Below are 27,244 nucleotides of genomic sequence, written 5' to 3'. Positions count from 1 at the left end.
TCACTTTTTAATGCATTTTACAAAAAATATGGTCCGACAAATTATTATTATTTTTTTAATTTGAAACTGATGTTACTACGTCGACAACGTCTGTAAACATATTTAGATATATCAAAAAGTTAGTGCAAATAATATAGTTTAAAAATATTTTGATAATTGTTATATATTTAGGGTGATCCTTAATATGGACATTTTTGAATTTCCTTGCTCCCAAGGGCTCAAATGGTTTCCGAATTGATAAAAAACAATTCTCTGAAAGTTTTAGCTCTTAATATTGTCTTTTAGATAGAGCGCAATTCAATCAAAGTTTTTGTATGGAAATAGCATTTTTCAAAAAAATTTCAAAATTTTGCAGAGCGTCGAATTTTCAATAAAAAATGACACGCATTTTTTACTTTTAATTCATTTGTCGCTAAGTTATAACTAAATTTTTTTTTTTTAATTTTCAAAATTTTTTCCATGCTATTTCCATACGAAGTTTGATTGAATTGCGCACTATCTAAAAGTTAATATTAAGAGCTAAAACTTTCAGAGAATTGTTTTTTATCAGTTTGGAACCATTTGAGCCCTTGGGAGCAAGGAAATACGATAATGTCCATATTAAGGACCACCCTATAGTTGACTTTGACTATCATAGTTTTGAAGTACCTTTTGTGAACATAATCAATTACTACTGACATCAAATCTACTCACTTGTTATTCCCACTATCGATGCCATTGACAAAAATGTCCTAATCGCAGCCATATTATCTTTAACAATTAATCAATTTTTACAATTAATTGATTTTGATTATTTTGTTTACGTTTAATTTAGTTTTAATTTTGATAAACAGATCGTTCGTCTTTTCTGCATGGCTACAGCCGTGTTACTGGTATTTTTCATTACCAAATGTGTTATATATGTATTATAATGGACGTGGAATTTGAATCATTGATTAAAATTGTTGTGTGCTTCAAAATTACTCTAACAGATAATAGATGAGGGGCTAAGGGACTTATTTTTTCAATTTTTGAACCATCTATCTATATATTATAAGGAAAGTCAAGAAAACTTTTTTTATAACATTCCAAAGGAGACGTTTGTTTTTTGCTAGAAAGACCAATTTGCTGATTTTATGTTTTTTCGATGTTTCAACTTAGCCTGAATCTTTTTTTTAAAGATTGTTTATTTCTTTTCTTAATAACGATCAGAGTTATATTCTATGAGCTATTTGGGTGGCATTAATTGTTTAAATCTTCTAATACCAAAATTGGAGAAGTATGTGTGTGTGGATGTGACCCAAAATTTAACCATCTCTGCGACGTTTTTACAAAACTTTTCAAGTTTGAAAATTTCAATACTTTTAGATTTTAGAATCATAGGCCTTCCACTTTCAACTTATTAACAAGTTCTTTTATCATTAAAATTACCTTAATATTTTCAAACTAAGAAAATTAGTCGTGTAGTGCATTTTATAAACACAAATCGCGATTGAAGTAAAACTTCTTTGCTACTGTACAAGATGGCATTTAAGTAAAATAAATACATCATATAACAATTTTGAATAATGTTTATTAGTTATATGGTAAGACTCGTGATGCACAAATTTATTAGTGTCAACCATTATACACATTTATATAATGTTAAATTATAAATTATATTATTTTTAATAGCATTAAATATATGTATAATATTTAAATCAATAATATAATTAAAATTATACTTCAAATATGACATGATCGGTTTGTCATTGTAATTAGAATTTAGAAATAAATCTTAATTTTTTGGATTAATTTCTAAAGTAGGATTGCCATACACCGCTAGTTTTTTATGATTATCTAGGTGAAAACAAAACTCTACAAAAATAAGTATTTTTTTTGCTTACTCAAGTACATGGTCTCTCTATTTGAAATTATTGTCTGCACATTACGTCATAGCAATAATTACTCTGGATTATGAATTTACAGTTAGATTGACAAAAGAAAAGTTCCCGGTAAGTAACGTGCTTCCCAAAGAAACGATTATTGCCATTTATTTTAGAGAAAAAGCAATATTTTAAATATGTGTTCGAATTGCAAAATTAAGTGATTTTAAGAACTAAAAAGAAATTTGTCAAGTCAAATCCACCGAACGATTCTAATGTAAATTCATCAAAACTTAATAACATATGTATGAGACAAAGAAATTACTAACTAATATGATTCATGATTCACTTTTATTTGAAGAAATTTTACTGAATATAAATATAATTATTTCAGAAGTAAAAATAAATTTCATTTTCCCACCAAATTCAATTAGTTTAATAAAAAGAAATACATTGTTTTGTTTGGAGTTAACATATTCGAATTACAAACTTTTTAAGAAACATGATTAAAAATATCATGTTGGAGAAAGCAGTGATCGTTTTTATATTTTTGTATACAAATCAATTAAACTAAATTTTATAACTTTTCTTGTTTTTATTTTCCCAAATCTTTTTTAATTTAATTTTTATTGTCGACGTTTCAAAACATTATGAATCATTAGAGACCAAAGTTTGACCAAATTTATGGTCATCGTTGACTATTCGATGTCATTTTCTCAAGAACGGCTGCACCGATTGTAAAAATTTTAAAGCAATTGATGAAACTGGATAAGGCCTACTCGATTCATTTTGTGTAACGATACGCCGAACCGTTTTTTTATAATAAGCAGACAATTACAAAATCTTTTGTCAACGTTTCTGCCAAAAATCTTGAACCAACCGATTTGGAATTTTCAAAAATTGGTTGAAAAATGTTAGTAAGGAATTGTGCTGATTAGGTTTTGGTTAAAGATTGGCTTGGTCTATTTGTCGTAATCAATTGTGAAATTTTCGTTTTGACATGATAGTCAAGTTTTACATGAAAAGTTTGAAATAGTAAACCTTATTTTCGAATTTTGACTATTTTACCTGTACGATTTTAAAAGTGGTTAACTCTCATTTATTTTAGATTATGTATATTATCTAAAAGTCCATGCAACTTTCCAAAGCAGAATATCACTTAGGACTAGTTTTTTATTAGTCCTCTATTTGATTTGTTAATTTGCTTACTAATGCATTATTTTATTTTTAGATGTTGAATGTAATCTAGATGATAACTGGGAAGAACCTAACATGCAATGAACTATTGACATTTTTATTAGATTTTATCTGAAATTGCATAGTTTTTGCGATAAATATTACCTTCAAAAATGAAGAAACAAACACTAGGTAGTTAACGTGGAATGTGTAATCCATTAGGTAAAATTTTAGAATTGTGGAATTTATTGATTGAGCATTATTATTTACATGTAATTGCTTGTCAAGCACTTAATTACGCGTCGCGAAGTATTTTGTTATCAGTTCATAAAATAATTTTGAAACAATTTTAAATTTTACTAGTAACATGTGTTTGTATATTTTATGGATGATGAAGTAATGGAAAGCTGTTTGCTATAGTATATGTCGAACTATAACTTTTGTCGTAAAAAGTGTATCCAACTGATGAATAATTAAAACTAGGTGTAAGTGGTATTTTTCCTTAAGGCGAATTTCATGAACTTCCCATAGTGCGTAATAAATGTCTAATATAAGGTTGTCAAATATCTCCCTTCCGCCTTTTTGTATTATAAACCAGAGCAAAAAAGCGGAAGGGAGATATTTGACAACCTAATATAATATTTTTTATAATTGAATCAGTTCATTGACCTGTAATATTCTATGATGTTAATGATCTTCAAGACCATGATCTTTATCACTGTGCAAAGTTTCATAAAATCATCAAAAAAATTTTTTTTCAACAACTAATTTTGAAGAAGGGTTCATCCCATCTTTATTTACATTTCATCATTGAATTACATTAGCAGATAGTAAAGGAAAGGCAAGGCAACTTTTTTCATTAACATTCCCAAGAAGTTTATTTTTGCTAGAAAATCCAATTTGCTCATTTTATGTTTTCTCGATGTTTCAACTTAGTCCGAATCTTTTGAGATCAAAATTCGGGGTAATATGTGTGTTTGCAGATGTGACCTAAAATTTAACATTTCGTACAAGTTTTCTCAAAAACTTTTCAAGTTTGAAATCTTTTCAATACTTTTAGATTTTAAAATCTTAGTCCTTCCATTTTCAAACTTATTAACAAGTCTTTTATCATTAAAATTACCTTAATAGTTTCAAACTAAGAAAAATTAGTTGTATAGTGCATTTTATAAACATCATTCCAAACTTTGATATTTTTTTGTAATTCAATCATTGGCCTTTAATATTCTATGATGTTCTTGATCTTTTGAAGAATGGTTCAGCCCATCTTTAATAAAAGCTAATCATTCCTCTGATTATTCTCCCTTATCCAGTTTTATCAAATGATTTTTAAATTTTTGAAATCGGTGCAGCTGTTTTTGAAAAAACTTGACCAAGAAAAGGTGAAAGTGCGAGTCACATTAACGCACACATATAGTTTTTTAATTTTGGTGTCAAACGGTTCAGAATGACTTGAAACATTGAGAAAATATTAATTTACCAAATCTGATTTATTATTTAAAGGCATAAACTTCACATTCGGGTTAATAATCCATATAATGGAGAATTCTTTTATGTACTTTGCTCATATAATTAATGAGTTTCAAAATGATCTTATTCAACAAAATGTACCATATCTTATGGACAATTAATATTTTTTAACTAATTTTCATTTATAATTCTCACTTGTAATTAAGATATCATAGGCAATGTTTTAAATGGTGTTTTGATATTTAGGTCGACTTTTTACTAAAACTCGTTGTTGATTTAGTTGATGATTGATAAATTGATCTCGAATTTTATATGAAAAAATATACAACAATTTTCCAATAGAATGCATTTAGAGAAAACTGCGTTTGCCAAAATGCACAAAATTGATAACTGAGAAATGTTAGAAAAAACGTGCTTTTAGTATTTAATAAGTGCAAGAAAATTTGACCTTTTCTTTAGTTATTGCACTTGTTCTTCACAAGTTTTTAACGTGGTAATGATTGACAAATAATTTTTATAGATTGATACATAATTTATTTTTATTTATTGTCGATACACAAAGCGTAATGATTTACTTTTAAAACAGATATTTATGTTTACGACAAGATGATTTCCAAAAATATGTTGTGAATTGATGTATGTAGTAAAGTAAAAATATCGCCACCGCAGTAATTGCTATTAATAACATTGCTAGTATATATTCGTGCCGAGGTATTAAGACAGCAGTGATATAATCCCATATTGTGTTTTCCGCCTCGCACTTACTACAAATACAATTCGGATCTATTGGTGTAGTTTCTCGATATTCCGATACCCTGCTTGGTGCTCTTGAAATGTATGAAGTTTGCCCAGTATAAGGATCAATCACATTACTAAAATATTCTGAAATAGGATTGCCATGTTCGTCATAATACTCGTGATCCTCAATATTTTCAAAATCATCCCCATATTCATAGTCTTCATACTCAATCTGATCAAAATGTTGACTTCCATTTATTTGACTTTGGTTATTATATGATTCATTGCCATACGCAGGACTAAATTCGTCTTCATGGAATTCGGTAGATAATTCTTGGTTTTCTGGCACTGCAAAATATTCTTCTGATGCGCTTTCAGTTTGATTTGTATCATATTGTTGTACAGATGGTTCGACTTCGTTCCTCGATGGAAATTCACTTGGCACTCTACTAGATGACTGACCTACTTCACCGCCCTGTTGTATGTAATGCCATCTTGGACGGTATTTCTGTGATGACATCACATTCAGCTTTTGAGGTTGCTTGGGCTTGTATGCTTTTCTTTCAATCTGCGCGTTATCCTGTGCCATATCCATTAGTTTACTATAGTTTGTGCTTAATATATCCACTAAATCAAATTTTCGTGGAGGTTGATAAGTAAATGGCTCCGATTCTTCTGGCTTTGCGGCTTCAGTACTAGATCTTATGGAGGAGTGTCTAGAAGGCGTTACCATGGTTTGACTTATTTGACTATGTGGACGCTTAATTTTCTGGCTTATTTGCCTGGATGGACCAGCAACAACTGTTTGACTGAATTGCTTGGTTTGAGAACGTGGTTGAGTGGTTTGACTCGTTTTAGAACGACTCGCCTGTCGTGCGCTGATTGTGGATGGAGCTTTAACTGTTTGACTAAATTGCTTAGATAATGCTTTTTTGCTATTTTTCTCATGCTTAAAGATAGGCGTTGTCTTAAGTGAAGGAGTTGTTAGAGATGGATCGCGAAAAAAATTTGCGTTGACGACACTTTCTCGAGGAAACGACCGAGATCCATCAAACACCATCTGACCTTGGGAATTGGTTTCATGTTGAACGGCAGATTCACCTGAAATTCAGAATAAACCTCGATTTGAGAAATTGATGGCTTAAATTCCGAAGTGCTAGTTCGATCATCTGTTTCTCAAATATGAATTGCAAATTAATAACACAGGCCAACAAAGAAAATGGTGCAAACGATTTTAATGCTGTTTTTAAGTATAATTGGGGCGCTGATTTCAAAAATGACATTGGATTTTTTCTATGAGCTTTAGTTTTCAAGATACGATATATATAATATATTAGGTGCGCAACTAAGTTCCCGCTGTTTTTTTCGATGAAAATGTAACTTTATTATAAAAAAATGCATCAATTGAGTTCGATACAGTGATGGTTTCGCTCGGTTTCAACAGCTCATAACAAATAACACCGACCTGGTCCCACAATATGTAGAGCATAACCTTCGCAGTGAATATTCGACCACACCGAGATTTTCTCCTCTTTGGATTGCTGTAATGTATTGATTTTTTATCACCTGTCACGATGTGATGAAGAACCTCTTCTTTTCTTGCCGCTGGAGCAGTTGTTTAAAGGCGAAAAAACGACGCTCGACGTCTCTTGGCTTCAACTCACAAGGAACCGAAATTTCTTGCTTCTAAATCATCCCCAACGCATGCAATAGCTTGGAAATGGCTTGATGGGTAACTCCTAATTCTGAAGATCTTCTTAAGTTTGGCACGAACCACCTTTGAACAAGGCCTTCAATTTAGCGTTTTCGAAGGTTTTGGCCTTCCTTTACGAGGGTGGTCCTCAACATCAAAATTATCATTTTTGAAGCGAAAAAACCCTTCACGGCTTGTTGTTTTGCTCAGAGTAACATTTCCGTAGCTCTCGATGCACTTAAGCTGCCGTTTTTTTGAATGGAAGACGAAAATCAACACATAAAATTGGACATATTCATTTCAACCAGAAGTATATAATGCAAAAACGAAATCAATTATATGTCGCAGCAGTTTGTTTACTTACTCTAAGCTTGCTTCAAGACGTTTTGGATTTGTCAAAATGACCAACCCTTACTGCTAGAGCCATATATAGAATTGCTGGACAAGCAGCGAGAACTTAGTTGCGCACCTAATATAAAGAACGAAAGTACAAAAGAGTAACACAATTCAGAATGTTATTTTAATGCGATATGCCTACTCGTACCTACAAACTTACAAGACCCATTCGGCCTTAGTTGGGACATTAGTTGACACTGTGAAAAGTTCTTTTCCGTGACGACCTCGAATGGACCTGGTTTCGGCATCTTCTTTGTATCTCAAAAACTAGGGCTCATACAAAAAAACAGGTTTGCAGATTTGAAATCAGCGCAAAAAATATTATAAGAATCAGCTCTAACATTTGATGCACCAAACAAAAAAAAATTTTTGTTGGCCTGTGTAATAGTTTAAATCATATATTAGATAAGTGTATGAAAATAATTAACCTGTATCGTACAGTTCTTCTTCGTCTTGGTATACGTCTTCGTATTGGTCGTCGTCGTCTGCATAATCATCCTGGAACAAGTGTTCAGCTTTGTATATAATACTAATCAGTAGTCTATCATTTATTATAGCAATACCTCGTAGTCCTTATCGGGGGTTTGCAATCCCCAAACTGATGATTGTTGATCTGGAACGGGATCTAATATCATGACGCTACGTCCATGATATTCGTCTTCCTGGTCATAACCTCCACGATGTCTGTCGCTTTGTGCATTCTTCGTAATCCTAAGCAATTATACAAATACATTCGAATCTTATTGATGAGGGGACATTCTGTTTCAATTTAGCAAAGGTGGATGTAGCCAGACAATTCAGTTTTTGAGAGAACGGGGTGTCCGATTTAAATGATTCAGAAAACATTTTACTTGTATTGGCGGAGTAAATAAATTAAAAAATCAGCCATTTGTCGGTCAGAAATGATCACAGATGTACATCAAATTATAAATTATTTGAAGGTATTAGCAAGAAGGTACATATATCTTCTATATATAAAAATAAGTCGGGTTTTCCTTCCTGACGAAATAACTCCAGAACGCACGAACCGATTTTGACAATTTTGCATTCGTTGGAAAGGTCTCGGGCTCCGCAAGGTTTATAGCTAAGAAAATTAGTTGTGCATGGCATCGTGCCTTAATGCAAATTGCTGGAACTTCACGCACCGTAATTAAAAATTCGAGTAATGACATTAGTGAGAATTATCAGAATTATGCTTGGTTAAGTCAACGAGCAATTCTTGCCGCAAAGAATAATGATGTACACGCACTGAATTTCACCATTCAATCAAAAATTGCTGGCGATTTGGTGACATACCAATGATTCCGACTAGTCTTCCGTTTGACTTCAAACGATTACAATTTCCAGTTTGCTTTGCGTTCGCAATAACGGTATACATTTCAAATAGATTATTTAGAAAATCATTGTTTTTCACGTGGGCAGTTATACGTTGCCTGTATACGAGTTGGAAAACCATCCGCTCTGTTTGTGTTAACGTCAGACCAAAAAACAAAAAATGTGGTTTACCAAAGAGCACTTCAATGAAACGGATAATTTGCGGATTCACTTTCATTTACTTAGAGAAGTTCAACTAAAAAACACTTCATTTTTGTAATCGAAATAAATTCATTACTGTTGTGCAATAAAATCAAATTTTTCCTTTTCAAATAAAAAAACAAACAAAAAATTTCTTCATCTTTCTCACGAAACCATCTGGTGGCGAAACGGAGTTTGTCGGCTTTGCTAGTTATAATATAATTGTAATAAATATTATAATTATTACCTTTCACTTTCTACCGAAGAACTTCGACCGCGCGTTTCTTGCTCTTGTTGTTCATCAGTCTTTGCAACTGCAAGTTGGATTCGTTTCTTGAAAAAATAAACAATAATCCATTTTTATTCTATTTTATTATTTTAGTTTTACTTAAATATGTACTTTTAAAATGAACTAACTTCATTAATAGGTTTTTGTTCTATATTTTTAGTTTTACGCCGTCTTATCCTGTGCGTTATTAATTTTGTTTCTTCTGTTTGCTGACCGAAGTCGTTTTTTGGAACATCTAATAGAAAGAAAATCGTAATATTAATATAACTTGAAATATAAATTAGGTGCAAATAGCATTTGGCATTGAAGCAAGTTGCATGATCTTCTATATTTGTTCAAGCAATCGACTTAATGATAATTGAGATATATTTTAAAATTGTGACTAAAATTTTCAACTGAATTAAAACAATGTTGACTTTTCGTTAAAACTTGGGATTATCGATTGATATTTTCAGGCAAACTCAATTGAATTAATTTAATTTAATTTATTTAACACATTTAACTTTACTTTGTGTTCTAATGCAAATGTTTTTGATTTAAGAGTAGCCATCTGTGATCAGTAGGTGCCTATAGATCACAGAACGGAATATCCAAATAAATTTCATATTTGTTTTAACCATCAACTCTGTCAATTCAAAGTTTTATTAAAATCCTGAAAAAAATTGCATCAAATAATTATGAAGTGACGACCCGGTCGATCTTTCCTAAAAACTAATCTGCTCGATTCCCAACTGAAATCTTTCGAACCGTTTTTAAATTTTCAAAATCGATTTAGGATATTTTAATCAACTCGAGTTTAATCAAGTGGATTTTATATTTTTAATATCTGTGCAGTTGTTTTTGAGAAAACCTCGACGAAAGATCAACTTTTGATACCACACACACATATGTCTTCTAATTTTGGTATTAAACGATTCAAAATGACTTGGAATGCTGAGAAGAAATAACCAAGTCGGATTTTCTAGCGAAACGCATGCATTTCATCGCAAAGTTATAATATTAAAAATATTGAAAATGTTTACGAACCTTTCATTTTAGGAATTTTCCATTGTGCCGGCGTATTACACTTCATATTAGATTTTTTTACTATTGCTTGTGTCGCTATTGTGATCTGCAATTTGTGAGATAGTATAAATATGAATAAATTTTGATGAACTAAATGCATTTATCGTACCACTCATTATTTATTATGCTTCTGCAAAAATACAAAAAAGCTTAATCAAATGCACATATAAGAAATATGATTTTTTTATAAAATATTTACAATAATTTATAAATATTGTAAATTAATATTACAGAGCACCCAAAAATAACCCATTTATAAGTGGCTGTAATATCGCCTTAAAATTTTCCTGAAGTAACTTTTATAAATGTATGTTGACCGTGCTCAGAGGGAAGGTCAACCTTCTATAATAATCAATCTTCCAGATTGGTTATGGAAGTTGTGCAACTAGTAATTTTTTAAATTTCTTTAGGTAAATACTAAAATACGAGGTGTGTTCAAAAAGTACCCGGAATTACTAATAATTAAATTTCGCGGGTCTGGAGTGTCTGATTGTCAAAATTTTTTTTTTATTGTGTTGGTATACATGCCCCTAAAGTATGATGAAATTTTCAGCTATATTCACTGTTTACTTTGTCTGTGGTAGTCGCTAAGGTTCGACGTGTTTTTCTGAGCTCGGCGATTTTTACAATGGAAGAATTGAAAAGTCAAAGAATTTGTATTAAATTTTGCGTAAAAAATGAAATAAAGTGTTGCAAAGTGCAAAAATTTACCAGATATGGCTCCGTGTGACTTTTTCCTATTCCCAAAGTTGAAGAGACCCATGAAAGGACGGCGGTTTTCCTCGATTGAAGAAAATCGCTGAGAGTGCTCAAGGACATATCAAAAAGTGAATATCAAGGGTGCTTCGAAAATTGGAAAAAACGCTGGCATAAGTGTATTATATCTGGGGGGGACTACTTTGAAGGGGACCACATTAATGTAGACGAATAAATAAATATTTTTTTGAAAAAACGAAAATTCCGGGTACTTTTTGAACAGACCTCGTATATATTCTATGAATATTATATAAATCTATCTTACCATTGGTTCACTATGTGTAGATCTTTTTTTGAGGGCACGGCGTTCTGTTGATAAATTCATTGGTAAATTCATTGTACCAATTGGCGACATGGAGGATGCCCTTGACACTACATTATTCGGACGTTGATCGGTTTGACTACTTCTAGAATAGGTTCAATAATAATTTATAAAATTGTACTTCCAACTTACTTTAAGGTATTAATATTAAAACTACGTTTGTCAATACTACACATTATACGTTACCCACCATATACACATTATACAATATCCACCATTTATTTTTTTAAATAGTTGGAACCCTTGATGATAAAGACGTCATATTCATAATATGAGTATTGGGGCGGGTCGATTTAAAGGTGACTTAGGCACATATGATTTTCGGATACGAGGGATCAAAATAAAATACTTGGCTCAAGAAACCATACCTCTAAAATGAATTCTGATGTCCCGTGCATTGACCCAAAGATAAGGGTTAAATGTTGAAAAACCGCTCAGGGGAGGTTCTTGGGTTTGAAACAGGGGCATGGGTGAATCGGCCTTCCAAAGTTAGTGGGGGTCAGTCATACATTTGGACGCGATTGGGTCACTTTGAATGGGTCAAAATGATTTTTTTTTCAAATTTCAACCCTTATTTTTGGGCCAATGCACGAGATATCAGAATTCATTTTAGAGATATAGTTTCTTCAGCAAAGTATTTTATTTTGATCTCTAGTATCCGAAAATCATATGTGCTGAAGCGACTTTTTTTGACCCATACAAATCGACCCGCTCTAATGTGTATTCATAATTTATAATTTGAGTAATCAAGCGTCTTCATTTTGTTTTGAAGTCGTTCAAGAAATTTCATTTTGATTAATGGTTAGAGATTAAAAAAACAAATTTGATAGATATGATTCAGGCACAGTGCTGATTATGAATTGGATCAGCATTTATTATAACAGCATTTTCTAACGATATTATTTAAAGGAAAAGTTTTATATATAGAATACCGTAGAAATTGCATAAATATTCGTCTGATAATATTCAAAACTGAGAACTTCAAAAACATATATTTATAACCTTGAAGATTGCGAACGGCTTCGGGAAATATGCGTGTTCTCTTTCCTTGATTGCAGGATTAATCTCGGCAAAATTGTTCTTTCTGTGGGTATTGGTGTCTGCAATTGAGCTGAATCTACGTCATTAAAATTTCTTCTTTCTGGTGCTGTGTGTCTTGAAGTATTTTGCGACTGGGATTGCACAGACACTGAATTGACTGACTCATTTGTATTAACGCTAGTAGTTGAGGTGTTTGTAAATCTCGATGATCTGAAATATATTCTTGTTTATATCGCATATTTAAATGTGCTACATTTTAGTTACCTTTGATGCTTGTCTGAGGAAAAGGCCGCCCCGCCTTCACGGTGTTTCACAAGCCAAGGCTTGAACATATTGAGGCTTAATTGGGACGCTTTTTCTTCAGTCAATTTTGGATAATCGTTGTCTTCAGAGTCTGTACTACGTCTTGTTGGTATATATACTTCTGGTTTTGCAACATTTGTGAATCCTTCAATGTCAGCTACAGATGCTTGTGTTTCGGCGGTTGCGTTACTAATTTTGGTAGCAATAGAATTTATTGAAATTGAGTCATCTGAAGTTCCTATTGTTTTAGTTTGTGGTTTATGAGTTTCAATATTTTTAGTGACGCTATTTTCAATTTTTGTTTCCATCGTAATCTTGCTTTCTTCCAAATCCTTGGGTTGGTACAAGTTGGAACAATTGCATGATTTTGGAACACATTTTGGGCATATATTTAAGTCGAAGGACATAGCCATACCACATGTAGTTTTTTCTAAGTGACTGCCGCATGCCTTGCAATTTCCATTTTCTTCCTGAACTGGTTTATTTGTGCATTCTGATATTATATGCGTTTGACAAGAATTTGTTGTAGTTGGGCACACTTGAATAGATTTGTGTGACAAATGTTGTGGTTTATTAGTGCAATATGCAAATGATAGCGAAGTGTTTAACATCGATTTATGTGTCTCACAAAGATTCATTGTAGATGAGCACGATCGATTATATGTGTGTGACAAATGTCCTTTTTTTGCAGTTGCACAACGTTTTGGATCGAAAGGTTTACTGATGGTAACGTTTTCACATTTATGTGTATTTTCATGGCAGTGGCTTACAAATTTTTGTGTTTCGCGATTTGGTGGACTGTGGAAGGAACACGGTCGTTGATAAAAATTTTGTGTGCCACTCGAACAATTTACCCCTGAATTTTGATTTGCAAAAGAGTAATTTCGATTGTTCGGTATGCGCACGGGGTGTTGATCTAGTTCCCAGGGATCATGTGCTGAATGAAATGGTCTAGGGGGTGAAGTATTTCTAGAATAATTAGTATAGTTTGGAAATATATTTTGAGATGAATTGAAACCAAGTTCCGGCCAACCGGGCCGTTGTGGATTTCCAGATGGTTGTGAAACACTTGACCTAGTTCGTTGGTTGCAATTACATCGGTGTTTACAACGATCTGTACCTGAAAAAAATGTCAATATATGACGTCTAACGAAAAATGCGTATATAAAATTATTGTTATTTACAAAATATATATATTTTTCATTTACTATTGCTAGAGGTATTAACCCTTTGCCCTCGAATTAAATTTTGAGATGATACTCAGAATTAATTTCGGTCGAGCAACAAAAATACATGAAACGCAAGTTTTGTTTTGAACGATTATTTTGTGAACTTTAATATAGCTTATTAGTTCAAGTATATTTAATTCAAGTGTTCTTCTCTAGTAATACGTTTTTGTATAAAAGTTATGTTTTGTAGTTACTGTGTTCGCGCCAGAATTCTGACGACATTGTCAGAATCAGTCAATTTTTTATTCTCTGGCAATCCCGAAAGAAAAAGATTTTGGATATAATCGCTAATCTCGAGCTTGCTTATCATGTACGTGGTTCAATTGTTTTTCCGTAAGCTTTGCCGATGTTCTTTGTGTAAATATAAATACGTAATTTACAATGATGGTAATGATTCAATGATAGTCCGCCAATGAAAACGTTTGTAGCCAACATAATATCAAAAATTGACGACTTCTTTCATAATGCACAATGGTTCCATATTCCTACTGATCAAAAGGCAGCTATTGGTGTTTCCCAAGATCTACTTCCTAAACTATATGTTAGATATAAGAATTGGTTGTTTGTGTCGGATTTTTCGAACGAGTCTATATCTACTTGGTCCTCTGAAAGGATAAATATTTTCCGTAAGAAACAAAAAAAACTCTTCATGGCACGAGCAGACGACATTGTCAGAAAAAGATTCTGGATATAATCGCTAATTTCGGGCTCGCTTATCATGTACGTGATTCAATTGTTTTTCCGTATGAGTTTTGTTGAGCTTCCCAAGTGTTCGATGCTATTTGTGTAAATAAATACGTTATTAATCGCAGCCAGTGTTCCTTATGTGCTTCTGGAGTCAATTCCTACCTCAGTATCTATTTCTTACAGCGATCTGAGAATTCCGAACTTCAAGCCACCATCCGACTGGGCCGCTTTCCAAGCAGATAATATCTAGTATATCCTTAATATACTCAATTGTACAAAATCCTCGGATTAGCTATTGAATCAAATACAATAAGCTATTCCGAAAGGGTCTAACCAACCCCCACCCGTAACATAACTGTATGATGTATTATGGCTTTGGTGCCTGAGAGTGGGCAAACAAGGCCAAAGAGTTAAATAATATTTGAATTCAAATGTACATACATACCTCTACAATCACGTCGTTCCCAACATGATGGTCTTTCACCAAAGAAAGCCATTAGAACCTAAAGGCTTTGTTTATCCTAAAAATACTTCTACCCTTTAGTCAAAGATTATTATGAAAGTATAGAATCAATCCATATTTTTTATTTATAATTTTTATTTTTATTTTTAATGATTTTGTTTTCCTACTTATACATAGTGACATAATTTTGTTTTGGAAAGCATTCTACAATCAAAGTGGTGCTTGTGGCATATTATAATATATTGATTTTTTCATCATTTTTAATTGTGGATATAATTATATATTATATTTGTTATTATTAAATATGAAGGCCAATATTATGTGGCGTAATTATTATCAATCTTCTGCGTTTCAAACGCTACCATGACAAAAATAAATTTCATTCATATTAAACTCAACAATTATTTGTCGTTCATTTATAAAAATAGACAATTTTATTTGCGAATGGTCTACAGTTTCCAAAATCCAAAATGTCAACAGCCATACCTAAAAACAAAATAAATGTCAACTTTGTTTGACTGAAATTTTGTAATAATGTAATAAAATATAAAAATTAAAAAAAAGTAAAGTAGTTGTTATATTTATAAAATCTATAAAAACAGATTGCCCTTTATAATGGCTTTCTCCAAGTGATCCTATAAAATGGCATGCAGGAGAAGGGAATCATGCGAGGAGCATGGAAATAAATGCAAAAGTAATTTTTGATATATTAATTATATTATTTTATTGTAAAAGTATGATATTCGAATTGTTTTCAATTATATTTATATAGACTCTGGGCAGTGTCGGTTTCGAGCAGCTTGCAGACCTCCCAAATTGAAACAAAATTTTCCCAAAATGGTTTGCAGCCAACGAAACATTTGTATAGAATCCACACGAAAAGATGCAAGAGGATCGCATTTCTCGTCGTCTGCGAATTATTGGAAGAATACAGAAGTAGACCAAGTTAACACTTATTATGGTTATTGTTCACGGTCTACCAAGTGTTGTAACACTGGAAATAAGTGCTTTCCAGATGATGTTGTTTTATGTGACTGTCCTCGTAAGCCCAAATATCCTCGCTTATCTTGTATGGATAACCGCAAGAAAAAAACACGCAAGAATGATAATTGTACTTGCACACCAAATCCTTGCGTCAAGGATCGAATTCTTGAATGCGAGAGGCGCATATATGTAAGTGAACCATTGGAATGTATAAGCTGCGGTTGCCAAATGAATGCTAAACCTTATGGGATGACCATGGCATTAGATTTAAATGTATGCCCAAATTGTATGCCTAAACAATATGGTAGTAACACATGTCTCAAAATCACGGAGATTTCGGCAGTAAATCGGGAAACTGCTACGGATGAACCAAATATCTGTTCGACCGGTGTTTCGCCTATGTGCTCACCCAAGAGTTGTGTTAGTACGAAAACCAGTACTAATATGATTCAAAAAATAAATGCTGGTGTCGAAACATGTAAATTCCCTACTTCAAAGACTGGTGCCCAAACCAGTTTTGCAAATGTGCATGAAAAACAAAAAGCCGATAATGAACGTGTTTTACAAACAGTTGAAGAAGAGAACGAGCCAAGCTATTCATCAATGATGGAATCTATGTACGATATGGAAAATGATTCTATGATACTAAACAAAAAGGTTTCTAGAATATCTGACCTGAATGATGAAGAGCATCAACCAATGCGCCTATCCAAATCAACATCTTTTCAAGAGCCTGTTCGGTGGTCCGTCGCTTCAGAAGCAACACAGGAAACCCAACCTCTTTCTAAAATGCTAAAAAAATCTAGAGATTCTCAAAATTCCAAGAACGCAAGTGTTCAACTATCTAGAACCGGTGTTCGTGCTACCAGGCAGCCGTCAAAAATTAATTATTCTTATGCACCTGATATTGAATTGAATAGAAAAAAATCGATATTAGTGCCTATCGCATCTGCTATTCTTGGCGTGCCGGAAGAAGCTGTGATGAACAAATCATCTTACATCTCAACGAAGAGATCTTTTGCAGGATCATGCTCCTCCAAAACACCTTCAACTGTATCGACTTCATCTGTTTTGAAGAAAACTGCTCCATCGGAGGTACTAAATTCGAGGAACATAAGCAAAAAGACATCGGCAATTCCACCCAAATCAAAATCACAAAAGTCCCTCGTTCTCCCAGAAAATATACCGTCGAAGAATACATTCTCAGGTTTTGGTTCTAAACGGTATGCAATGATTTTTAACGATTTTTTTTATTTTGGAGAACTACATGCTCTAAGAAATCTTAGTTGCAATTAGTATTTTTATAGCTTAAGTTTAAATATTTCATTAGGCAATCTGTTCCAGTAGCACAAAAAATATTTCCAGCAGCATTAGGACATCCAACATCGCTGCCAAAGTTTGCCAATAACAAAAGTGGTGTGAGTGTACTAGTAAATAATACGGGTGGTAAATATATATATATATATATATATATATATATATATATATATATATATACGTTCGTAGACTGAATACTTCCTTGTATGCGCCTCTCGTGTAATAATTTGAAATAGTTATGGCAAGGGTACCTAAATGTTTTGTAGGTAAAGTATGGACAAAATGATATGGTGATTTGTTCTTCAAAGATATTATTTATTGGATATTAGAATCAGTCTCAATCGTTCTTATTCACCTTAGGTTCATTGACCACCAATAACATAGTCCATTTAAATAGGAACTAAAAAACTAGTGGGCGCATGGCATCGTGCCTTAAAGGGCTAGGGGTACTTGGAGGCACGAATAAATGAATATATTCAGTATTTTTTTTATTATTAAACGATGTTTTTTACAAAAATATTAATTCGGCATTATTATACAATGTTTTGACTTGAAGTAACAAAAATTTTGGAAAAAAATAATAAATATTCCCAAAGTTATAGCTGTTTTTGTTGACGCTGTTTCAAAAAAACGGTCCTGGCGGTGACCATCATAACTCCTTAGAGATTTATCTAAAATCAATCAAATAAAAAAATAGTTTTATAAATAGATAATCCTGTGCCTGATCGAAGGTTTTCTTTTTTTTGCAAAAAATAACAAAATGGCAGCATCAGAAAAAAATTCTAGATTTTTAGGTAAAAAATCAACAGTTAATTGGTCTTAAAAAATTAAAATTATTTGAAAAAATAAAAATCCTTCGATCAGGCCCGAGCTTATTATTTATTCTAAAAGCTGTATAAATTTCATTAAAATTTACTAAGTGGTTTTTGAGTTACAGTGGTGACCGGTTCAAAAAACATAGTTTTGAGAAATACGCGTTTAAAGTTTCACATTGGATTTACGTACAGAAATTCGAATTATTGAATTACTTAAACCGAGTCATCTATTTCTGGGCCATATAATTGTTCATCAGTCATTGTGCAAGTTTCCAAAATTCCCATTTGCTGTTGCCTACGAAGCATTTTGGCCCCCCGAATGGCATTTTGGCGCTGATCTGCCACATTCACAAGTGCAACAATTTTTCAGCATACCAATGGGAATTATTCCCACAATTAGGTCCATAATCAATAATAAAGATTATGTATATGCAATCAGCAATTTGTACGATAGTAGAACTAGTTATCACGGTTTTTAGGCATATGTTTTACAATAGTTGGTTGAAGCTTTTAATTTTTTCTGATTATGGATTCAATCTTGAACTATACATCTTGAAAGTAAATTATCATTGCTGAGATCATCGTAAATCGGTTTTAAAGCTTTTAGAACATCAGGAGGTGAGGGAGAATAATCTTGAGTATAAGTATCGAGCTCTCCACTTGCGTCAGCGCGCTGGTTAGAGTCCAATAACTCAAAAAGTGTTGAAAGTGAATCATCCGATCAACTTGAAATTTTCAGAGAACATTTTCAAGATATTACACTTAATGAAAATGCAAAAAAATAAAAATCGATTTTTCAAAAATTCCAAGTACCCCTAACCCCTTAAGTTTCTCTTGATTATTGAAGATATAATAATAAACAAAACCAAGTGTATCTCGAGAAGAGTTATACGGTAATCAAATAACAGAAATATGAAGATACTGTTGTCTTTCACTATCATAAACAATATCAATATTTCCATTTGTTATGAAAAGGTTTTGTCAAGGTTCGAATGCATTTATGATAACGTTTTATAGGATAATATTAATGAGTATGTTGATACCTATAATTTTAACGAAAATATTTACTTTCAATAAGTTTGTTTATAATATTGTTCATTGCCATTAATTATTTAGAACGAAGCATCGTCTTTTGAAGCTGCTCCATATGGGCAAGAAAAGTTTTCACCAGTAGGTGGGAATGATGATACTGGCAAAAAAGGTAAAACAGTTAATTTATAATATTTATATTAATATATATATATATATATATATATATATATAATTGTATATAGATTTATATGAATTTTTTTATAATCACGTTTATTATGACTGAAATCGGACAACATCTATTTTTATATCCCTAAATGGCAAGGGTCGCCATTCTTAAGACTTTTTTTTTATTATATTTTCAAATTTCTTTAATTAAACGAATTTACCTAAATATTCACCCTCCCACCACAAATTTTCTATATGTATTGGTGATTAAATTGCTGATTGCAAAAGATTTACCATTTTTTTCCTAAGATTATTTATATTTATTAATTTCTTTCCAATAGTAAGTCAGACACAATTCATATTGAGATCACGAGGACCTAGTCAACAATCAAATTTTATGGATGATATTGTCCAACAAAATAAGGGAAGAACTGCATCTGGTCAAGATGATGACTTTTTAATACGCTCTCCTTCGAATCACGTCCGATTTGAGAATCCGATGTATGATCCAAAGGTAAAAGTTCAAATAATTGATGGAGCTGAATATTGACTGAAATTGACTAATTTGACATTGGATTTTCCGATTAGTATATCTCCTTCTTATTGAATAAGTCGTTTAGACGCAACGACAAAATGCCATTTACACCTTATTTTAAACGAAGTTTAGAAAAATCATTTCAATAAATGCAAGTAAATAATCGTCACATATTTCATACATTGCATAAGCTGATTATGTTATATTTTTACAATTAATTCCATATTTAACGTTTTAGGGCTACAGAAGTCGAAAAGATTATTATAATAATTGCGAAAATCCGTATTCTTACAGAGCGCCATCTGTTGACTCAAAATATTATAGAAACAAAAATAAATACAGGTATAATGTTCTGAAATTGTTTTTTTAATGCTTTACTTTATTATATGTATATTTTTGAAAAATAGTAAATCGAGGCTGAATCTTCGAAGTTTACCAAGATATCGAGGTTCAGGAAATTCACCGCGTGATTTATATTCAGAATCATATGCAGAGGTAAGATGATGGCAAATGTAAATGATAGGTTCCATAACATATAGGCTTTAAATAAGTTAACGAAATGATGATAATGATTTTTTGTCATTAAATAGTAACTCATAACTTGAAGATGTGGCACTAAAAATTATGTACCTGTAACTTCATTCATTTTATTCATTGATCTACTAAATTAATATTTTTTAATTCCAGTATGAAGATGATGGATGGTCGAATATCTTACCATACGGTGGATCTAACGGTACGTGGAAAATAGTTGCATATAGTAATTATCTTAATCTTAGATTGAGGGCTGGTGCAAATTCTGATGAAACATCAAATATTTTTGGCGCAAACCGGGGTGGGAATAGTTCTACTAGTCGTAGAGTCCTTCAAATGGATTCTACGGGAACATCGAGTGGTCATTTCAGGCCAAATGTATCAACTACCAATAACGAGCCAAGTGAGGAATTGCCTTTACCTCCGCAAGATAATCGCTTTAAATCTGTGATTATGTCACAACTGACTGATTCTTTTAGAAAAAGAGTTGTTGCTCCTAGTGACACTCTTAGCCAAACAATAAATCCAAACAATAATCTGTCCTCAGTAAATGCACCAAAACGGGTTTCTAGAAATAAATCACAAAGTGATAATGCCGGAAAGCCAGGCATAATAATAACAGAAAGGAGTAGACAATCGCAAATTGCGCCTGATGTTGTTTTCACACAACCTGTGCCTAAAGTAAAACCTGCTTTGAAAACAGAAATGATGACGCCACATCAAAAAGTTGGTTTAGCGTCTCAAGGCGGAAGTACTGGAGAAAAACCATTCAGTGTATCTGTACTAGCTTCCAGATCCGCCATACCAGCTCAAAGGCCAACCGTATCTAAGGTTTCGAATGTAAGACCTGTAGCATCACCTAAAACGCTGAGAGCAGGTTCATCTGTTCAACCATCCACAACTTTGAGTCGGACTGAGAATATCCAACAAACGAAAAGAGGAATGATGGTACCACATCAAAAAGTTAGATTAGCGTCTCAAGGCAGAAGTACTAGAGAAAAACCATTTAGTGCATCTGTATTAGCTTCTAGATCCATCATACCATCTCAAAGGCCAACGGTATCTAGGGTTTCGAACGTAAGACCTGTAGTATCATCGCCTAGAACGCTGAGAGCTGTTCAACCATCCACAACTTCGAGTACGATTCGAAATGAGAATATCCAACAATCTGATGTATCCTCCAACAAATTTCCCAGCTCTACACTTTCACAAAGAAAAATAGATCAATCAGCCACACAAAATGATGAAACACAGAGTGTACCTAATGAAAGCCAGAAACAGTCACTGTATTTTGTCCTCCAGCCTCGTGTGATGAGCGACACATCAGATGGTTCACGAAAATCAATAAAAACAAAAACCGGCTTGGCATCATTAGTGTTATCAACTATGTTTCCACTAACTCTAAATCGGATAATAAAACGATCCAGTGCAATTATAAATGAACCACCACCTACTGGTACAACTCTTCAATATTATTTTATTTGTAGTCTCATATTGCTAATTTTTATTTGTAATCTATAACTTGGTAAGTATTAGATGTAACTTTTTGATATATAATTTATTTCTATTCAATTATTTTTGCAAAGCTTATTGATTTTAATTTGGCGTAATAAGCCAAATTATCTATTTTCTTCCAACAGACGAAACTGTCATTTATGAAGAACCAGAAGTTGGCCAAGAACAAAACAGAGACTACTATGGACAGCAGCAATATACACGAGATTATGACCAATACCAGGTTATGCAAGAGCCCTATGAAAGTGATAATGAGTATTACGATTCTCGCGATTCAGCAAACGACAATATAGGCAGTTTTGTTGATGAATTTGGTCGACCATTTGATGACTCTGAAGTTTATATGTACGATGAATATAAACAAGCATATGTACCATATCGGCAATTGATGCGATCAAAGCGAGACTATTATTACGACCAACAAATCTCTTACCCTGATCCAACAATGTTACCAGAACCGTCTTCGAGTTTCTGGAACTACATTGCGGCGGTTTTCATACCGAAACATGAATACGCCTTCGCTTTAATTATAATAGGATTCATCATTATGATGTTTTGTGTGTACTTGCAATTTGCACCGAACTGGAAATCCAGACCATATCACTATTGGATAAATTACTAATTGATATGTACCTTACATAAATTTTTTTATGTGTCGAATAATGTAAAAAGATATGGTGGTATCAACTGCAATCGATTCTTTTTTAACGTAGACGAATAAATCCATAACGATTTTTGCGAAACTTTCATTCCAATATACGTATTTTAATTTATTTTGTAACGGTAAACTAATCGAAGCATTGTATATTGCAGCTGTAGTTATTTCTTTTAATGTGAGATTTCAATATAAGACAGTTTTACATTTATTTGTATTTCTTTAAAAATTCTACATTTTTATAAAACAATATATTAATATATAATCAATATTTATCCTTTATGCGGCCAGGTTGAGATTTCTGCATAGAGTTTATTTCCAGGGCATTCTGTGGATACTGCCTGTAATATTTTAATAGTCATTTAAATTTAAAATATAATAATAATAATTTAATGCATTTTGTATCTGATAGAATAAGTGAGATTTCTAGCGTTAATTTTTTAATCATAATTTTGTCCTGAGATATTTTTCGACAAAAAATATAACATTTTCAAAATAGGAAAAAGGTTTGTCGCACCAAACCAAAATTTGTCGAAATTTTACCACGTTCCAAAAACACGTTATAAACTAGGTGTAAGGGGCATTCTGTATTAAGAGAAGTTGCATGAACTTCACGATATGTGTAAATAATCAATAAGTGAGATTTTAGTTTTAGCTAGTTAGATAAAATTTTCTACTGTTTGTTGTGAAAATTGAATTTTCCAATTTATTTTTTAAATAGACTTAGGGGGCGTCCATTAATCACGTGAGCGAGTTTTTGAGGATTTTTAGACCCCCCTCCCCTTGGTGATATTCAAAATCACCCCCCTCCCCCATGTGTATTTTTAGTTACGTGAAAAAACTGTAAAATTTTTGAGTTTTTTATGAAAATGTTTGAATTTTTTTTATAAAAAATAGTAAAAAAATAAATACACGTGATATCTTGCTATACCCCTCTCCTCCCCCTCGTTATATTTCGTGTGTTTTTGTCAACCCCCCCTCCTCCTAAAAACCTCACGTGATTAATAGATGCCCCCTTATCATATATGCAATTATATAAATATAGTGATTTTTTCTATCTCAAACATTTTCATAGGTCTTTAATATTTTAGGAACCTTATCGATATACTCTTCTTTTATCTATGTTAAAATTCATTAAAAACGTAAAAATTGCATTTAATTAAATTTAATTAAATTTAATTTTACCAAAAACTAATCAATATGAATTTGCTTCAGGATTTTTTGAATAATCTTTCTTTACACTTTTCTGCCAATTCTAAAAAGAACGAGCTCATGTGCCGAGGCAAAACTAACCAACTTGTGTCATTTTCACCAAGAAATCTTGTTTCATCATATTGATTTTAAACTTTTAAAATCGGTTTAGCCGTTTTTTTTATGTAACGTTTTTCAAAATGTCGGCTCGCACACATTTATACTTTCTCCAAATTTGGTCTTAATTGCTTCAGAACTACTTGAAACGTCTAAAAAACTCAAAATTAGCATATTGGATTTCCTAGAAAATCTTTCTTTCGGGGAAGCAAAACTCCCTCTCTCTAGCAAACTTTTTTTTCGGGGAGTTAAATATTACATAAGTTTTTAGAAACGTAAAGTTTCAATTAAGAAAATCGCATTTATCAAAAATTTTAACATACTTGTCTATGTCCTAATAAAACATAATCCTTTTTCAAGTGTCCTTCTGCTACTCCGCACGATATAAGATTTTTAACTGCGGTCAACATCGCTTGTGAAGGCAACTTATCTGAAAATCATTTTGGAAATTATCATTTAAAATAAATATAAAATATATTTATGGCATTAATATAAAATTTATTGTTTCAAATACTAACCGCTCCAGTTTCCGATTAGGCAAATTCCAACACTGTTAAAATTATAGCCTGGTGCATGGGCTCCTACGACCTTCCATCCTCGTCCCTGGTAGATTTTGCCATCTCCTCCCACTGCAAAGCTATGGAAAAATTATCAGTAATTTTTACAGACTGAGCAAAGCAAGAAAAAAATCAAACAAGTAAGTACTATTTTGCCCTAGGTTACATGAATTGCCCGACTTGTGTCAATAATCGAGATAATCAATAAGGTTAGAGATTTAGCTATACTATATTTTTTTTCAGGAGCATACCTGTAGCCTATGTCTGCCCATCCGTTAGTCTGCTGGTGGTAGTTCTGCATAGATTTCATGGCACTGGCGCAAGTTGCTTGACCAGATCCACCGCATGGTCCAGGACTCACGGAATGGTGAATTATAACGTGCGATAATGTGGAAGTGATGTGTTGGACATTTGTTGGAGGCTTTGCTCCCCATTGGGCGCGAGTGACTATCGGACAGGTACCTGAAAAAAAATTGTTATATATTAAAATATATATATATATATATATATATATAAGGTGGGCCTTAATTTTCATTAGTATGGACATGCTATTTCCATACGAAGTTTGATTGAATTGCGCGCTATCTAAAAGTTAATATTAAGAGCTAAAACTTTCAGATAATTGTTTTTTATCAATTTGGAACCATTTGAGCCCTTGAGAGCAAGAAAATTCGAAAATGTCCATGTAATAAGAACCACCTTAATATATATATATATTTCTACTGATATCGCTTTTCGCTCAACTCTCCTGATGTTTACAAAAGTTGACGTCCTTTTTGGAAAATGAGTATTGGATTATAAGTTTAAAATTATAAAAACAAAAAGTTACCTTAATTTACCAAACAGGAAAAGCAGGAATATATATACTTCGGGAAACGTTATGTTTTTTTTTATAGTAGATATAAAAGTAATCAATTTGATCATGCATTCAATGGGAATAACCATTGTTTGATTAGAAATCTTTGACTACGATTTAGCTTTAGAATTTTTCAGTAATAACAATAACTTTGAGGATAAGTATTATTTATTAAATAACGTCTATTTTGGCTTTGATGTTGATATAAAATTTTCCATTATTTTGTTGTCGTTTGAATTGTCTATTTTATGCCACTTCTAGCCAATTTTAATATTTTTTGCAAGTAAATTTTGCGGATTTTGCATTAGTGGAAATCATGGTGGATGCTTAATATTGGACACGTGGATACTTTAACAGATATTTTAAATATTTTTTTTATTATTCTTAGACTTTTTTAATGAATCTAAAGCCTTTTAGTGTTCCAGTTCAAACATGTAACTAAGTATAGCATATGCAAATCTTTTTGTTAACGTTTATGCTAAAAATTCTGAACTGACTTTGAAATTTCCAAAACCATTCAAGATATTTGAGCATCATTCGAATTGCATGATATCTTGAACGATTTTTCAAATTTCAAAGTTTGTTCAGAATTTTTGGGATGATGGGATTCCAAGTGATGGGATCCCATCATTTGGGAATGGTGCTGATTAGTTTTTTTGGTTAAGATTGACCAGGTCTTATCTTCGGAATTAATGAATAAAATATTTTTAACTTAATCATTAAATGATTTTTATTCAACTATTTCAAATAATAGTAGTATACAGTTTATTACATAAATGATCATTATTAAATATAGTTTACAAGTAGAAAATATGTATAATTTCTTCTTGTCATTACATCATTTTTGTAATAAAATAAACTGTAAAACACTGATTCAATTTATAAAAATGTAAATAGAAATGATAATTTAGGTTTTTTAATAATTGCTATACGTCTAATCTGGTTTATATCATTCCTGAGCTTACGAGTCGCCTGGATGATCGATGTTATTGACCAAAGTTATAGGCCTAAGAAAAGTGGTTTGATTCTAAAATTTCATTACAGTTTGAAATTCATTACATTAGTTTCAAATCAACAGTAAAAATTTGTCTCGTTGTAACACACTGGGAAGTTGATGCAACTTGCCTTAAGGCTAAATTTTACTTACACCTGGTTTATTGATCATTTGAATTAATTGCACTAAGGTAAATTTAAATACATCAGTAATCTATTAATGAAATATTGTAGATTTGAATTAATGAATCTTATTTTTGAAATTAACATATAGTTTATCGTCACTGTGAGGTTTAAGCAACTTGCTTTAAGTCAAAATTTTACTTACACTTAGTTAATTAATAATTAATTACACTAAGTAAGTTTAAACACAGTAAACCATTTATAAAATATTATATATTTAACGTAATACAGGAAATAATTTTCAAACAACCCTAAAAATGCATTCCAAATTCAGTAGTTGCACAGATTCACAAAAAAAATGCTTTCTAATTTATATTTATTTATTATGAATAATCAATTTATTATTTATTTTATTTTATATGTTATTTAAAACAGAAATAGATTAATCTGTCTGTTTAAATTATATCTATTTAAATTTAAATACTTACTTGCGGCATTTGCGATAGTTAAAAGATTAAGAAGTAAAGGCGCTGCAGCAACCATCTTTTTTATTTTATTAAAAAAATATCACTAAAATAGTTCTCAAGACATTAATTTATTTTTTTCGAATTCTGTATTTATATCAACACATCATAATGGTTTTGTACTGTGCGCAAAATTACGTAAATAAATATCTAATCAATACAAAGACAAACAAAAATTACATTTTGATAATTTATTTCAAGATTAATTGAACCATTTAAAAATAAATTAAATGTTATCACTTGTACTGATCAGTTTATATTGTACTTTTGTAATCAGTTAAGTTTAGTTCATTTATGATTGTAGATTACAGAATTGAAATTATCTATATTCATTATTTCTAAAT

The 27,244-nt window shown here is 31.8% G+C and overlaps 2 protein-coding genes across 2 annotated transcripts in view; both read right to left on the bottom strand.

The window, feature by feature from the left end:
- Positions 1-838, bottom strand: part of LOC113382894 (peptidoglycan-recognition protein LB-like) — an 18,249-nt gene extending 17,411 nt beyond the window's left edge. The window contains exon 1 of the mRNA XM_026621143.1: positions 694-838. Coding sequence (XP_026476928.1) covers positions 694-745 — 52 coding nt within the window. The 5' untranslated portion in view covers positions 746-838. The remainder of the gene's footprint in view (positions 1-693) is intronic.
- Positions 839-22,739: 21,901 nt separating this feature from the next.
- Positions 22,740-26,936, bottom strand: LOC113382954 (peptidoglycan-recognition protein LB-like). Its single transcript, XM_026621210.1, has 5 exons — positions 26,865-26,936; positions 24,656-24,866; positions 24,366-24,484; positions 24,171-24,277; positions 22,740-22,880 (listed from the first exon to the last, which is right to left on the bottom strand). The coding sequence occupies exons 1-5, from the start codon at positions 26,917-26,919 to the stop codon at positions 22,812-22,814; spliced, it is 561 nt and encodes a 186-aa protein (XP_026476995.1). The 5' UTR covers positions 26,920-26,936; the 3' UTR covers positions 22,740-22,811.
- Between the last annotated feature and the right edge of the window lie 308 nt (positions 26,937-27,244).

The sequence above is a fragment of the Ctenocephalides felis genome, unplaced genomic scaffold (genome assembly GCF_003426905.1).
Source record: "Ctenocephalides felis isolate EL2017-DRISC unplaced genomic scaffold, ASM342690v1 CF-g0.4_SCAFFOLD_03570, whole genome shotgun sequence".
NCBI lineage: Eukaryota > Metazoa > Arthropoda > Insecta > Siphonaptera > Pulicidae > Ctenocephalides > Ctenocephalides felis.
This window is presented reverse-complemented; position numbering and strand designations above follow the sequence as displayed.

Bases quoted from the DNA above. Each gene is read 5' to 3' on its own strand.
- LOC113382954 (XM_026621210.1), bottom strand. From the start codon at position 26,919: ATGGTTGCTGCAGCGCCTTTACTTCTTAATCTTTTAACTATCGCAAAT. The intron at 24,867-26,864 runs GTAAGTATTTAA...ATTTTTTTTCAG, and splicing joins AACTATCGCAAATGCCGCAA to GTACCTGTCCGATAGTCACT. The intron at 24,278-24,365 runs GTTAGTATTTGA...AATGATTTTCAG, and splicing joins CCTAATCGGAAACTGGAGCG to ATAAGTTGCCTTCACAAGCG.